The sequence below is a fragment of the Bolinopsis microptera genome, chromosome 5 (genome assembly GCF_026151205.1).
Source record: "Bolinopsis microptera isolate Bmic1 chromosome 5, MBARI_Bmic_1.0, whole genome shotgun sequence".
In the NCBI taxonomy this organism is placed as follows: Eukaryota; Metazoa; Ctenophora; class Tentaculata; order Lobata; family Bolinopsidae; genus Bolinopsis; species Bolinopsis microptera.
Window position 1 is genome coordinate 11,384,291 of NC_087076.1, and position 17,332 is coordinate 11,401,622.

The window sequence follows — 17,332 nt, forward strand, 5'->3', positions numbered from 1 at the left end:
GTAAATAATTCATCTCAATTCATGAAGTTTGAAAGAAGTTACAGTAATGCGCACAATTTGGGGAGTGTGCTTTTGGCGGAGATATAAACTGCACTTATTCTGAAATAGTATTAATTCGATTATGTATTGCTTAAAAAGATTTTAAAAAAGCTACTTCGCAGCTTTTTGCATCGGTTAAGTAATATATTTCGGAAAAATACTTTTACTGGATATGATGGTGCTCAGTTGTTACCAATCCAAAGCTAACCTTGAATGTTGTCATACGTTGTATGCGAGCCCTAAAAACTTTTTGAAATCGTGTTTTGATATAATAGCCTGATACGCGCAGCCCATAAACAATAAAATGGTGTTTTGTTTTATGTTTATTTGATGGACGATGCCCACCGTGATTGACGTTGTCTTACGTTTTAATACTTTCAACACTACTATATAACAAATAATTTGAGGTATGACAATGGAAAGTCCGCTACGATGATAACAAACAGCGGTGAAGACAAGACAGCAGAAACAGAGAGTGTACAGCTACCAGACACCTGTGATCCGGAGACATCTCAACACCTGTCTTCTGAAGGTATTGCTTATGTTACACCTGTTGTTTCTCTGTTATGTGGAATCTGTCCCAAAGATCTTATATCAGAACCTTGTAGCATTCAATGTGATTCCTGTAAGACATTTTTCCATCCTAAATGTCTTGGCAAGTCTGCACCAGTGGACAGTGAACGGTGGGTTTGTCAGAAATGTAGGGATAATGTAGAGAACCAGCAGATCATTGATGCTCCTGACGAGGAAAATGATATCTGTTATAACTGTCCCGTATGTAGGAGTGTTGTGGGGGATTCGGATAAGGCATTGGGTTGTGATGGCTGTGAAGAATGGTTCCATGCACCTTGTTTGTTTATCAGTGAAACCGAGTACGCTGAGATGGATAATGAAGAGATATGGTTTTGTGATACTTGTCAAGCAGTGAAAGCAAACAAAATTAATTGGGGCTCAATGGTTGGTGAAGAGTTGATAGCTGAGAAAGTCCAAGCTGTTTATCAAGAGATGGTGACATGGAGAAAGAATCTTTTCCTAGTTCCCAGAGGTAAATCAGGTAGCGACTTTATAAAAGAACTGACTCGGCTCATCCTCTTATTTGCAGATGCTACCAAGTGGGAAAGGCTATCGTTCGCACTGGTTCATATCTTTTTGCCAATCATGTTGCAAAAACCGTCAAGCAAGTCAAAAGCAAGAGACCATGTAACATATCTCACCAAGCGTTTGGTTAAATGGAAAAATGGAGAACTTGACGATCTAATGATGGAGTGCAGGAGTATTCAGAAAGCCTTGGTGCAGCAACAAAAAATCAGCGAGGAATCCAGGAAGAAGAGTTTCTGCCGACTAATGCTCCTTGGGAAAGTTAAACAAGCCACCAAATATGTTGACAGTTCCAATGACACCTTAGGAGTTCACAGCCTAACAGCAAACATTAAACAGGTCCTTGGGGAGAAACACCCTCCAGCTGTTAAAGCAGATCCAGTTGTTCTGCACCCTCACAGTACTCCTCCACCTCAGGAAGTGATATTTGAGAGGATTGACGCAGAGACTGTCAAGAGGGCTTGTTTATATTTGGATGGATCAGGCGGCCCAACACTAACGGACTCAGATTTGTGGAAGCATATCATCTGCAGCAAATCATTTGGCAAAGCATCAGTGACACTTGCTGAGTCTATAGCAATTGTTGCAAGGCGCCTTTGTAGAGAAGATATCCATCATAGCTGTCTGAAAGAGTTCACTGCATGCAGATTAATCCCTCTTGATAAAGGCCAGGATAAGAACGGGAAACCTGGTGTAAGACCAATTGGAATCGGCGAGATATTGCGCAGAATCATTGGAAAAGCAGTTATAATGTCTTTCAAAACTGATATACAATATGCTGCTGGCCCACTGCAGACATGTGCAGGGCTCAAATCAGGAATAGAGGCTTCCATTCATGCAATGAGACAGATCTGGGAAGACAGTGACACTGAAGCAATACTACAGGTTGACGCTGATAATGCGTTCAATCGTCTTAATAGAGAAGCAGCCCTTCACAATGTTCATGAGATCTGTCCTCCGCTCTATCAGTATCTAAAGAACCACTACCAAAAGCCAGCAGACCTGATCATTAATACTACCGAGGACCACTACCAACTTAAGTCTGAGGAAGGTTCAACTCAGGGAGATGTAGCAGCAATGGCATTCTATGCGTTAGGGATCAAGCCTCTAGTAGATGACCTTGCCACAGCCTCCAAGCCCAGTGTTTGCAAACAGTCTTGGTATGCAGATGACAGTAGTGTTGGTGGAAAGATTGAAGGTATTAAGATATGGTGGGATACGCTGCTGGAGCAAGGACCAAAGTATGGATATTACCCAAAAGCCAGTAAGACCGTCCTGATTGTGAAGAATAGCGAGGACCTAGATCTTGCGCAGAAAGTATTCTCAGGCACTGGTATTAAAATCGAGTCTGAAGGAGAACGCCATTTGGGTGCAGCAATTGGCAGCGAAGTTTTTAAGAACAAATATGTCTCAGATAAAGTCCATAAATGGTGTCAGGACATCAAGCTGTTGTCATCAATTGCTATTGAGGAGCCCCAAGCTGCTTTGACTGCATATACTAAGGGAATTTGTCACCGGTGGACGTTCATTCAGAGGACCATCCCGGGTATAAGTCACTTGTTTCAACCATTGGAGGATTGCATCAGAACAGATTTTATTCCAGCAATCTTGGGTAAGAACGTATCAGACTTGGACCGCTCCATATTTGCATTGCCAGTCAGACATGGTGGCCTAGGTATCTCCAACCCAGTTGAAAACTGCAATAGAGAATTCACAGCCTCAGTCACCATCACAAAAGACCTCACAGACCTGATTATCAACCAGCAAAACACCCTTGAACATTACAACATGTCAATTCAAAATGACACTATAAAAAGTCTCAAGGCAATCAAGGAGAAACACTTATTTACGGTTAGCAAATCAATAGAGGACAGTGTAAGAGATCCCAACCTAAAGAGATCCCTCCAGTTCATCAAAGAGAAAGGTTCAGGATGTTGGCTTACTGCACTTCCATTGAAGAGATTTGGCTACTCCCTGAACAAGATTGAGTTCCGTGATGCTCTGTACTTGCGTTATGGTTGGGAGATCCCTAACACCCCATTTCACTGTGCTTGTGGAGATAGAAATAATGTGAATCACACACTTATATGCAAGAAAGGTGGCTATGTTTCTATGAGACACAACAACATCCGCGATCTAAATGCAGAGCTGCAGCGTGAAGTATGCAGAGATGTAGTGACTGAGCCAGCATTGATACCCCTTGATAATGAAGAAATTGTTGGTACCAATGCTGATAGAGCTGCACCTGATGTATCCTCACGAGGTCTCTGGAGCACATTTGAACGAACATTCTTTGATGTCTGTGTTACCCACCCCAACTCACCCACATATGACAAAAAAGATATGGAACAGATCTATAAAGCTCATGAAATGAGGAAAATGAAAAAGTACAACAACAGAATCATCCAGGTGGAAAAAGGCACCTTTACTCCACTTATATACTCAACAAATGGCGGATGGGGTCCACAAGCCACAAGATACCACAAGAGACTCGCTGAAAAACTATCCCAGAAGAGAGGAGAAGACTATGCGGCTATTATGTGTTACATGCGCACCAGGATTAGATTCTCAATCCTCAGGAGCACCCTGATAGCGGTCAGGGGTGAGAGAGGGAGACGGCAATCGTATACATTGCCAGTCAGTGTAACTTCGTTTAACTTGATACCTGCCACCATGGACTATGAATGTTTCTAGACACTATCCTTTTGATATTGAGATATTGGTATTTCAGATCACGTGTACATCGTTCCTTTTTTTACGACACAGTAATTTATTGACACTCACAGCTATAATTTTAATCATTGAATCAGTATTTTTATCTGTGCTCTGCGAATGCATCACATGAATCAGTTTTTTAATCTATTAACTTATTACACATTTGTGCTCTGCTTTAGCATCACTTGACTATTTAAAAAAAATTGTTTGTTCAGGCCATGACCTTATAGTCAGCCAATTGGCCATTGCTATATTATGTGTATATTGTTTGAATATTCTTTTCTTATTTTACATAGCAAAAAAAAACTTACGTTGTATGACCCACCGCGCACGAATGCGCGGTTGACTGTATCGTTGAAACTCGTATACAGTGCATGAAGCGACTATAATGTTACCTGGGGACCCCAGGCTATTATGTTCATAAACATAGCCTGGCGTAATTGAACCCTCTAAATCGCACAAATAGGCGCGTTTATGCGATTTTATAATCAAATAATCAGATTTTACAATCTAACTCAGCGCTTGGCTCTTGTAGTGCATACATCTGACATCACTTCTTTCTTATTGGTAGTTGGCGTGCACGTGATCTTTTGCGCGGCTGTAATTGTTGTAGGTTTATAACCTACCAGGACGCGCGCCGAGTTGAACTCGTCGACGGTCCAATATATGGAACAGCTATATTTTACGAGTATCACCCGTTTAACTGTAATTGCAAATTGGTGGTGAACGATCACGTAAATGCGAGTCACGTACTTTAACATCCAATGACCATTCGCACTTTTTTCAGGTCGATGGAGTCGTAATTCACTCAGCCCAAATAAAAATTCGGCGGAATGACAGGCTGAGCGCCGCCCAGTAACTATAGTGAAGCGACAATGGAATAGTGTATGACACTACAAAGTCAAATGTACGAGTGCTGTTATTTAGACAAATAGCTGATCCGCAATCCGATCCTATTTTACTGGGACTTTTGGAGGACTTCGCCGCTTCGTCCTTCGACGCGCCGCGCAAACTAGCACTCTTGCTTAGCATCGAACCTGACTAGATCGGTGCTTTACAAAGCAACGATCTAAACGGGTCGCATCGTCAATCAACTGGGACTTGCTCTTTCCAGAGCCCTTCTGCTTGCAGTGAAACAGTAAATGGTGAAACAAGTTGGCACGAAAGCACATGTTTAGGTGAATACTGGGACCTCAGGCTTGGATTTTATTTATGACAATTCAGATCGAGAGACTTATGCCTTCCATCATTTCTTTTGTTATTTTAGTCATATCCAGGATCAATTCTTCGATTTACCTGGCTTGTAGGTTTATAACCTATTTGTATCACGTTGCGACACCCACGGTCGTTTCATTATTATATGGTGTATCTGGTATCGTCCTGACGATACACGGATACAGGGGGAGCCGCGCACTAGTGCGCGGCGGGTCCTACAATAAATGACAATAACCTACCAGGACGCGCACCGATATTTAAAAACAAATATTTTACGAGTATCACCCGTTAATATATAATACCTGGCTTGCTAGTTTTATTTATAATTTATTATTTATAGTCTATTACTCGATTTTCAATGCAGTTAGCAAAATGAAATAAATACACTCGCGCGGAGGGAATATTACGCAATGTAGTTATTTCATATTTATCAATAAAACAAATAGGGGGAATACCACTGGCTTATCTTATTGATCAATACAAAATCAGAAATGTATTGTAAAGTGTTGAGTGAGAGCCTACCGTTAGAGTACTACATCTCATGTTATCTGTCCCTTACATTGTGCTCCAGATTCGTGATCTCAATACATACATGTGATGATCATATTATTTAGTTTTCTATTGAATTTATATTGAATTTGTGTATATATTATGTGTATATTGTTTGAATACTTTTCCAAAAAATTTATATTGAATTTGTGATGATCATAACTATTATATCAATTGATTTTTTGTCGGTGTCTGACAGAATAGTTTATGTTCGTAATTGTGTTTGTTTTGGAGACCCATCCAAATCTCAAAATGGAAAATAATCCATAATCCAGACCATCTCAGTATTATATATTATAAGTGCAAATACAAGTTGGTAGCTGCATTTTTAATGTGAATAATCACTATAGTTTTATGTGAATCAAAGTTTTCTTCCATTTTGTGTTTTACCCAACTTACTCTCAGTACATATATCACAGCTTGTGAGTCGTGACCCTTGTTTCTAATTCTGGTTCGTCCTTCTGCAATTTCTTTCTCTGCAAGTCCTTCTGCAAGTTCTCCTATCATATTTGTGAGTATTAAACTAATTACACAGCAATATAATAAAAATATTATATCATTTTAAGAAGCTTCAATCTGTTGTGCAGTCAACAGCTAAATGTACTAGGATATGTAAACGTTTGTAGATATCCAATATCCTTTGCACATATTTGACACGATTCGAAGAAGTTAGTTTCGGGCTTGGTGGCATTAGGGTACTGCTGTTCACGGCATGGGCAAGGGAATCATACATGTTAAACACAATTTTTGGGACAGAAAATGGCGCCTTGATTTAATACTAACCCCAATTTAATGCTTTTAAGTCAGGTACGAATTGATGTTATCACATTTACTTAACTTTACTCTAGTGTTAAATTGGGGTTATCATTAAACCAAGGTGCTGTAAATCTAGGTTTATTTTACCTCAATAAGTGCATCAATATCAGAGGCATCAAAGGCATCATCCTTAAATTATGCAGTCACTCAAGCTCAGATAAGTTTTATACCAGGACACTTCATCAAAGACACATACTCTGTCCACAATAAGGGGCCATAATTGTTTCAATTATGTAACTGTATAGAATTATTATTATTATTATCATCAGAGGCTTTAATGCATTAAAAATATTGCTAATTTATGTTTCATTGCTATGATACATGGTCTCAAATTTGAGGTCTGAATTGCCTAGAAAGTTTCAAATCATCAGTTTTAAAACTTGAAATAGCAAACATGCCTTGAAGTAATTTAATTCTGATATGATTGGGCTTGCACAAAACTTTGCTAACTTTAATTACTTCAATTATTGCTGGAGCAGGCTTGACTTACTTACTCAACTTAGGGCGGCTTCAACGTCCGAACAGAGATAGTTTTTTCCAAATCTGTCTATCCAGCATGAGTTTGTTAATCTCCTTGCAGTCGTCAAGCCCTGTGTCCTTCCGAAGGATGTCAATACATGTGAGGTGTGATCTTCCCCTTCGACGATGTCCTTGAAGGGGTTCCCAGAAGAGAAGTTGATGTTAAGTGCCATCCTCAGCATTCTCGTATAACATCCATCAGTACGTTTTGCGAGGGTCTGGCTGACAGTCCATGTTTCCGAACCATATAAAAGGATGGACTCAACTGTAGCCAAGAACAGTCGTATCTTGAGATCTCTACGCATATCCGACTTCCATACAAGCTTCATCTGGTGACACGCTCCCCATGCCTTAGCTTTTCTCACTTCGAAGTCCTTCTCCAAGCTCTTCATTCTACTGTAACCCAAATATACAAAGTCATCAGAGGCGGCTATTGAGGGCGTCCAGGCGTCCGTGGACGCCTTAAAATTATTATCTGGTGGCTGGTGCTTAAAATAGAAATAGTAATTAGTAAAAGTGTTAGGAAATAACAAATCGCAATATAAAGGTCTTCATTTACTATCATACGTTTTAATGTAAGCGCACGCATGATCTTCGTGAAATTTTGTGTTGTAGGGAGTCCAATCCTACTTCTGGACTACTCAGCCGCGCAGTTTTAACACATAGTTAATTGTAAACGTTACAAAGCACATCGTGTGCATCCCACTACAGGTAATCTATTATGATTTGCCTCGATTTGGGGGTCCAGGACCCTTTGCAATTTGACTGCTATATGATACTGCGCGGCTGAGATCGTACACGTGTGGTGTCCTGTTTCACCCAAGTTATAAGTATTTGTTTTTGTTTGCTGTCGCCTGTAAAGTGTTACACATTACATTTACAAGGCCCTGTGTGTAATGTAATCGGTAGTTTGGAGGGATCAGCTTGAGCCGGCTCCCAAGCCCCCCTCCCCCCCCCCCCAGTCCATCGATTAGACTCCCAACAAAACTGCCAGCCAGCTCCCACGAGCTGCCTCTGAAAGTCATTGACTTTCTTGATGGTCTTCCCGCTCCCAGCAACCAGAGTCGGGTTATCATCATCTCTTATATTGATTCCCATGTACTTAGTTTTCCCCTCGTTGAGGTGACCCAGTGTATACGACTCGCATGGACACAGCCTTTCAAAAGGTCATTATATTGGTGGTAACAGGTGATGGTATGTACTGAAACATTTGTTTGTACTACATGACACATCATCCAAGAACCAGTAGTTGAAATAAATTTTAAAATAAATTAAACACTGCACCTTCTCAAGTGGAAAAGTCAATAAAGGCCACTTTTTAAAATTATACAAAAGATCAATCACATTCTGTTTAATAAATAATACCCTTATTTACTAACTGTTTTTGGACATATTTGACCTAAGACCCACTATTTAGTACCATGTACTAACTGTTTTTCTGGGAAATGAGCAGCAGATCCACCACTTAGTATAAAAGTACTAACTGTGTTTTGGAAGAAAATATGACCCACACCACACCCCAACGTCGCGTACAGTACTAAGCGTGCAATCCCCCGAGCTGATCAATCATATCCATATATAATGAACCTTAAACAGTTAAACTGCTGTAAACAAACTGTCAGCCTACAGGGCCCCTGTGGGAGCTATGCCCAAATTTCAAGCAAACACCAAGACTGCAAACCAAATATAAAGGGGGGGGGGGGGGGGGGGGGGGTCGGATCTCAGGAACGCTTGATTCTGAAGTGGAAATTTAATGGCAAGTTTTTATAATTACCTAAAAACACTAGATCTTGATGGCAAATTTAAAAATCATCTAAAAGTGCCTAATTTTTACCAATTAACTTAGTTTTTGAAACTTTTGTGGAGTTTGACAAGGCCTAAGTGGCAAGAATTACATTCCTAAATTCCTTAGTATTTGTCAACTTATATCTGAATCAAGTTTGCAAATATTTCAGAAATTGCAAATATTTCAAGCAAGCTGCTCATTATTTGACATAGAATTGTACAACACTATCATACTACATGACATTTAAAAATGACTGCCATTATTGGTTCTTCCTAGACTGAATGTTTCACTCCGTCTCAAAATATGACAGCTTGGAAACCCAACAAGTTTCTAGATTTTTAATTTTCTGTTTAGTTTGTCTCTTAATATTTCGATTGATTTTTTGATTCTATGCCCAAATCATGATTTGCTTGATGATCATCCCACACCCAGAAACCTGGCAGTCTGACTGCAAGAACATTTTGGACTTGAGAAAAAATGTCATGCCAGAAGAAATTTTTAGAAGACCTGATATTTTTTTGCAGAGCATAAGAAGCCTTTGAAGGGAGTAGAGGGGGTGGACATTGGACTGCGAGGAAATTTAAAACTTTCTGGATGTAGGAGGATCATTTGTTTTAATTTATTGTGCGGGAAATTTTCCACATGTGCTTTTATAAATTGTCATGCTCAAAATTATTCTGTCTTGGAAAAACCTTTTAATGAGAATTGAGAAATCATGAATTCAGATTACACTGGTAAATGATTTCTTGTTAAAGCATTGCAGTTTTTATTCGCCAGTTACTAACAATTAATGATTACAAATCATTATCAGTATACATTAACAGGTATTCAATGCTTATTTCACAATGATGTCGAATGCTGAGTTCTTCGAGAAGCTAGCTTTGTTCAAAAGAAATGAATTTGCTGTGGAAAAAGATGTCTCAGTATTTCTCAATAAGAACACTCAACATAACTCATCTTACAAGTGTAAACTTGCAGAATCGTCTGCTACATATCTGAAAGAGCAGCAAACTGAGGTTAAGAAATTTGAGCGAGACCTGCAGAAAGCTAATGATTATATTGTTGTGTTCAAAACTGAATTGGTGCAGCCAAAACAGGACAAGATCCAGCAAATAAAGAAAGTCATGGAGTTAATAGAATCACAAATTTCGACTATGAAAGGATATCAGAAATCTATCTATGACAGTTTGATTGTGTCAGAATCTGCTTTATCTGCTGAGCTTGCATCGTTTGATAATGAGCTTCACAAATTTGAGAAGCCACTTAGTGTCCCTCAGCGATTTACCTCAGTAAATTCACGCACTCAAACAACCAACCAACATAACCTCCATCCTGCGATAGTTGAGTTTGATAAATATAGTTCCACTCATGGGCCAACAAATGGATGGGGAGAATTTGAACATCAACTATTCGTGAAGATATATAATTCATCTTCATCTGATGAAGAAATGCTGGACAAGATGAGCCCAGCTCTCCCTTTCAAGTCTTATGATCAGATTGGGAATCAAATAAGTTGGTTCAGAAAATTTAAGTCTTTGGAAAGAGCAAAACGAGATGCACTGGAGGAATGGCGAAACGCGAAAAATTCCAAGGTTACACAAAAGAAGCAGAATATTAACAAAAATGTTACTTTGGAAAAAATGAAGTCCCAAAAAAAGGAGCTTCATGAAAAAGAGCGTCAGGAGAGACTTGCCTATTTGAATGCCTACAAAGTGCAAAAAGAGCTTAAACGTGTGATGGCTGAGGAAGAAGCACTTAAAGCTAAGATAGCCGCAGAGGAAAAAGAAGCTAAACGCCAACAATATGTTCTCAAACAAAAAGAAAAGGTGGAAGCTTATAGACAAAGGATGAAATTAGAAGAGGAACAGAAAGCTGCTAACAAACACGATAGGTTGATGAGTGAGAGGGCACAGTCGAGTGTGTCCAGCTCCGATCTGCTGAGGTTGCATGAGAAAAATATGAAACTAGTTGAAAAGAAGCAGCAGCAGAAACAGGAGATGATAATTGCCGAGTTTGAACAGCAGCAGAAACTTGAGAAGATGAAACCGAAAGTAAATGCCAAGCGTGATCCTTCTCGTTTGCTTCAAAAAACTAAAGTTCAGATAAATCGGGAAAAAGATAAGTCGTCTTCGAACAATCCAGTGGTTGGTAGTCGTGGAATGCCTCACAGGGCTATGCCTGCCTGGAGAAAAGGTCTTTGAATCTATGTACATATAATATTAAAATAGATCTTACTAACTCTGATTCATTATGAAACCTTTATACTTTTTAGATCATCAGTTTATGCATTCTCTAATGAGAATATGAGTGTTGCAAAATTACCCCAATTATTTATAAGTTTTTTGAATTAGTGAACAGGGTCAGTGAACATTTAGTTTTAAAGTTAATGTTTTCCATGTCAGAAATTTTCAGAAGTTTATGTGACAGATTGCATAAGTCAATTATAGAAATTTAATGTTTAAATATATCCAATATTGTGTATATAGTAGTATAGTATTACAGATTTTTATATATTGTGTATTCATAAATATTTTGCGTCTCTCTCTACTCCAAAACAACAAAATGTGTGCCATTTTCAAATGTTATACTTTGTTTCTTTAAAATTATACAATTGATCTAAGATCAAAGAATATTTCATTTCGGTAGTAAGTAGTGCCACGCCTAAATTATTTAATCAAATATTTTCCAGGAGAAATGTCGAGTACTTTTATGAAAGAAGAATCAAAAGACTTATTCTATGGTCAGTTTGAGAATGTGAAGTCTGAGAAGTTGGAGTATGTTTACGAAAGTATGCCAATCACCCTTGTTCCGGACAGTGTTCCAGGTGATCACATTCCATTAACTCTGTCTATAGACTATGCGCCTAGAGAGGGTTCCTCCACTGAAATGTATGTTGAAAAACGGTTTGATTGCAATCTTTGTGACAAATCATTTAAATACAAGCATGGTTTAACTGACCACATGAAACGAAAACACGAGGGAACGTCCGTTGTTGTAGACTTTGGTTGTAATTATTGCCAGAAGTCGTTTGCAAGCAGTGCAGCGCTGCACCGGCACACTCTTACTCATACCAATCAGCAGATCCCCTGCAGGAAGGAAGGGTGCGGTCAAGTGTTTGCATCTGAGAGCGACATGAGACAGCACATCGAGCAGGAGCACCTTGACAAGAAGTTCAGTTGTCGTGTCTGCAGCAAGATGTTCACCAGAGTCTCCAATCTCAACAGACACATGAAACTTCATCAGAACATACGAGAGTTCCCATGTACATTGTGCGGTAAAGAGTTCACACAGCGAGTCCACCGTGACAAACACATGATGATACACTTCAGATCCTCGAACCAATGTCCAAAATGTTCCGCTGTTTACACAAAACTCAAATATTTCAACAATCACGTGACCAATGTATGTTACAGTCACACCACAGTCTACAACCCTCCAACTCTAGCTGAGAAACTGACCACAAAAGTCCAGATTACCGAGCCAGTTCCCTACAAAGTTCCCTACAAAGTTCCCTACAAAGTTCCCTACACCACATACGCAACACACACCTCAATACCCTTTCCCCCCACTAATTACACGATGATGTGTCCCATATGTATGGCCTTTCAGCAGGATTTAAAGCGGTTACGGGGGCACATCATCAACGTTCATCATGTGGACAACATTTGCCCGCAGTGCAATACCAAACACAACGATTTCAATGAGTTTGTAACACACCTGCGGGAGTGTTATGTAGAGGATAAGGAATCTTCGACCATGCTCACTGACTTTGCTAACTCTCTTCTGGATAGCTTCCAGTTTCATTGAAACTTTTACCTTGTAGCTATTATATATTTGTGTAAGTAAATGTCACTATATGTTTTATTTTATGAAGCTGGTCCATGTCCATACACCGTGGAACACATACCTTGTTATATGTTTTATTCTTTATTTAACGAAATGATTTTCACAATAGTTTATTTGATTGAAGCATTTCTTGCTATATATTTTTATTTTCAGGATTCTGTCCTGGTATTGTTTTATATTTCTTTTACAGCTATCATAGCAGATCAAGGTAGGCTTATGTGTACAGATTTATCATTTAAAGATGAACAGGTATCATCTTGTGTAGAACATGTATTGTGCACTGTATTATTTGATTTATATTTAATTGGAGCATTTCCTGTGTGCTTTCGTGATGTAATGCATCTCGTTCAAAGTTTTTTTCCTGTTTAATACAGAAGATGGTATCTTATCATACAAATTACTTTGAGAATACATGCTGGCTTCGTAGTTCTGCTAACGTCTCCTGAATTATTGGTTTACGAAAGAATCTCTTTTAGTGCCACTTTTAGGCAAGTATCAGATATTTGATTTTAGGGGCTTATATTTCAGAGAATCTGATTTCTAAACGTTAAAAATGTATCATATTTGTAATATGAGCTGATTCATTTCAAGTTACTAGATTGTGAAACTGCTCTAAGTATGAATTGCAGCATCTCATCTCTCATCCATATCATTTGGTTCTCACAACTTCAATGCAAGCTAACTATGTCCATCTGGTCTTTGTGAAGGTACAACAAAGTTCTCAACTTAAGATATAATATCAATTAAATAATGATATGATAGTCTAGCGATGTATTTGATTCGTGGCCTTCGTTGTTATACTATCATGTAGCCTCATCATAGATTTTATGTGATTTGTTATTTGACCAAGATTTATCATTATTTTACCTAGAATATATAAATTATTGAACTCTGCTCGACAAATTCAGCAACGTTTTCGTCCATGGGCGGTATTCTAAGTCCCGTTTCAGGGATATCTTTCGTGTTTTGTTACATTTAAGTTGATCTGAAAAAGTAGCTAGTCATTTGCAAGATGAGTAGCTCCGAAAATGTTGCTGTATTGAGCATTTTAATTTACTGTGATTATTTTTAACTGTCCCTTGGTTACCCATATAATTGATATTTGTTGGATGTTTTTTAGATCAGCGTTACGTGTATGATGTTTAGAATATGTAGCTTTTTAGTCATTTATCCTTATCATGAATTTACATTACGAGATTTCTCTGATGACACTCTTGCAGAAATTTCAAGGCACGGTTTTTAATTTCATGCTGGCTTTTGATTAAATCCGTATCAAAATAATTATAATAGAATGATGTCTAAAACCTTACATATTTATTATTTCCATGGAAAATACATACTCGATAATGATATAATATATTTGACGCTGTGTAGCTGACATTGTCTATTTTATTTGTGGCAACTGATGTCTGATTTTATGATGTAGGGTTCTTATTAAGATTTGTAGTTTATGTTCACTATTTGTGATTAAACATCCTCATTCGATTGAAATTTCCCTTGACAATTATTTAATTTAATATCGTATTTAACTACGCTATACTTACATTCTGCGGTTTTATTGCTTTCCTTCCTGTAAATAGGATTCCCTATAAGAGTCCAGCTTCGAATAAATGATTTCCTTGAAATCTGAAAACAAAGAATACCGTGAATACTGTTAACGTAGCGCGCGGAGCATTTCATTTGAATGAAGTGTTCCCGCGCGATCGAAGACTTTATTCACAAACGCATAATTCATTGTGTGACCGAATGATAATTGAGATAACGGTTTATTTACTGATAAGGAAATCGACCTGAAAATCAATTTTTTCGAACATGAATTTTAAAATTACAATCTTTATCCCCAGGATATGTCTGGTAGACGATGAAGATCCCCACGATTGTAAACAATGTCCGATCTGCTGTTCTAAAGCGGTCCCAACGCTTCTCGTTTTACACCCTTCACTTTCAACGTGAGGGTAATCCTAGATTTTGGGAAATCTTGAGCGCAGACTCACATCGACAGGGTGTCTTGCTGTTCGATGTTAACTCTAAATCATTCATATTAACTCGGAAGTTCCGGCCCGCGCTTTTAAGCAGACAAGAAGGAGTGCCGTGCGAAGAATTAAACCCTGAGGGGGTTGAACTGTCGACAGATGGCTGCATTACCACTGAGCTTTTCACTTGTGTTACGCAATCTTCTGAAAATACTGACCCTATTGTCAGTCAAGTTAAACGTGAGCTTGGATGTGACTTAGATGAGGAACAATTAGAAAAAGTTTCCTCTTTGAGGATGTGGGGTGAAAATTACCATCTTTTCTATGCGTCTACCGATTTTAGTTTTTCTAATCTCCCACCTTACGTTCACCTGGTTCCGCTGCAGAATTTAGATAATTTCATCGAGCAGTCAGACATTCTTTCTAGCGATTTGACATTAGCACTTGAGTGGTGGAAGTGGAACAAAAGTTCCGATTATTCGTGAGGCTGAACGGTACACAGTTATTTTAATGTCAGTGGACAACAGATGGAACAATCTAACGATCATTTCCTGTACTTGTATTATCTAAGAACTGATAGGTGTTAAAGAAGAGTGAGCGTGGTCGTATTACCTTAGCTTGAGTTTCCTGGTGCTCGTGTAAAACTAGGGACATTAACCGTCGTTAGGACCTTTAATGCTAGTTATCCATCCTCCTGTGTATTTAGTACATTCAGACCAGCAACTCTTACACACAACCATCCCAGCAACTTGCACACGCACTGATTATAGTTCAAACAAGAAACGATGGTATCGTGACTAAAGTTTGCTTGATCCAGGGAGAAAAAGAGAGAGAAGTTTAAATTGCGGATACGAGAGGGAGGGAGAAAGAGGGAGAGCCGGGACAGTGCTGAGCAAGAGAGAGGAGAGAGAGGAGAAAGAGAGAGAGGGGGAGAGGGAGAGAGAGACTTACGACTATCTGCTCTCCCTTCAGGATAATCCAGCTCTTCTTAAACTGTGTCTGTAGTGCTGCAGTAAGGTCGATTAGAGAGCACTCTCTTTCTTGCCTAGAGATAAACCTGCTAGACATTTTCAAACTCGAGACCGCCGGAGATTCTTATAAATCTCTGGAGATGTGAAATTGTTGATTTCCCGTTATAAGTACAGTAATGCTGCCCCATAGCGGGGTTTGAGATATACATCCCTGGCATGACCCATTTTAGCGCTTCAAAGGAGCAGTTTTACTCAAAGCTTAACAAGTATGATGATTAGATGCCATCTAAACTACTGACTGTCTCGACTGTTTGAATAATTCATGTGAAGCACAAAGAGGCAGATCCTGATGAGGCGAGCCTAAGCTTTGTTTAAGATACGAAATCGTGTATTCAGTTACAGTCACTCGTCAAGTACACAATTCTATGTGTCTATAAGTGTAAAAGTATTGTTACTGCGTGTACATGTCTCTCAAATTGTGATTAAAATTTTCACTGCCGATACTACACTTTATATCAAATTCAATGAATTCAAATACATACATTATTCTTTTATCTTTAATCTTTATGTTGAGTAAAATTTTCACGATACACTCTTTTTAGGTGGATGTATTTTAATCCGGACGGATTTGAATTCGAAGACGAAGAGGTAATCACTCCTTTATACTATTAACCGTATTGTGCACACTGAATATCATTCATTAATATTCCATCATTTAGCTTTGAATACTTCATGAGGTGCAGGGTATTAGGGTGCTTCGCCCCTTGAGGGCTACAAGTGCAGTGACACAGTGAGCAACTCTACTCCACTCAACTAGACATTACCAACTAGATACACCGAGTACATTAGTATTGATTGTACAGATTCTAGTGAAGTGGGAATAAAGCCCCATACAGGCAGAGTTTCTGCTCTGGTAAATGTACAGGTCTTGTCTCGTTACTACTGGGCCCTATTGTTATTATAAAATCATGAGCCTTAGTCTTACACATTGCTTTATGTTCGGGCATCAAAAATTCCATGCAAGTGGATGAGTGTTGCTCAGTTACACCCTTACCAAGAGCAAAAAGTATGAATGGTTTATTGTTCATTAGTTTGTCCTACTTACAGCGTAAATATTACCGGATCAATGTGCACATGTTTAAAGTTTATGTTTCAGCCCGTCGATTATGATAATGATGAGACATTTGGCTCGGGGGCCGTTAAGGACGACGGCTGGGAGGAGAAACACAAGGAATTATCCAAGACCATAGAGTTAGACTCATCCCGGCTCATGTACGATGATAATATCACCTTCGACGATCCTGCCTTCACGGAGAAGATCCTTTTTGATGAGGAGGTATGCATGGTCTAACGAGCCCTTAAATAAATAAATGTCTGTGTTCTAACGGGTTTCATGCGCTCCAATTATAGCTGCTGCAATTATAGCTGCAATTGATGTTTGGAGTATTTAAACGTTTAAGATTTTGATATCCCACCAAAAGTTCCTTGCCACTCCCACTGATTTTCCTACTTTTAAAAACACAAATCTCTGAACAGGAGTTTTTAGCTCACTCAGTGTCTGAAATGGTTCTGGAAGATGAAGAAGAACAACCCACTACTCCCTCCAAAACTATTCCCATTCCGCACAATCCGGTTAGTATTGAGCAGTTGGAGAATTAGCTCCCTGGTTGAAATATACAAACGCTATTCCAGGTTCATCTAAATGAGAAATTATCGTACAATATAATAATCAATCGATATGTAGATTGTTGGTTGTACATTTTTCTACGCGCTAATAATTATGTCACCCTGCTGTAGATCTGAAT

At 38.8% G+C, this 17,332-nt stretch overlaps 2 protein-coding genes across 2 annotated transcripts in view; both read left to right on the forward strand.

The window, feature by feature from the left end:
* Positions 1–419: 419 nt before the first annotated feature.
* The window catches only part of LOC134815863 (protein PAT1 homolog 1-like), a 29,111-nt gene continuing 12,198 nt past the window's right edge, over positions 420–17,332 (forward strand). The window contains exons 1-4 of the mRNA XM_063824450.1: positions 420–446; positions 16,130–16,175; positions 16,684–16,863; positions 17,064–17,159. Of these exons, the coding sequence (XP_063680520.1) occupies positions 16,134–16,175; positions 16,684–16,863; positions 17,064–17,159 (318 nt within the window). The 5' untranslated portion in view covers positions 420–446; positions 16,130–16,133. The remainder of the gene's footprint in view (positions 447–16,129; positions 16,176–16,683; positions 16,864–17,063; positions 17,160–17,332) is intronic.
* Positions 11,411–14,121, forward strand: LOC134815867 (zinc finger protein 43-like). Its single transcript, XM_063824460.1, has one exon. It carries the CDS (start codon positions 11,432–11,434, stop codon positions 12,542–12,544), a length of 1,113 nt encoding a protein of 370 aa, XP_063680530.1. The 5' UTR covers positions 11,411–11,431; the 3' UTR covers positions 12,545–14,121.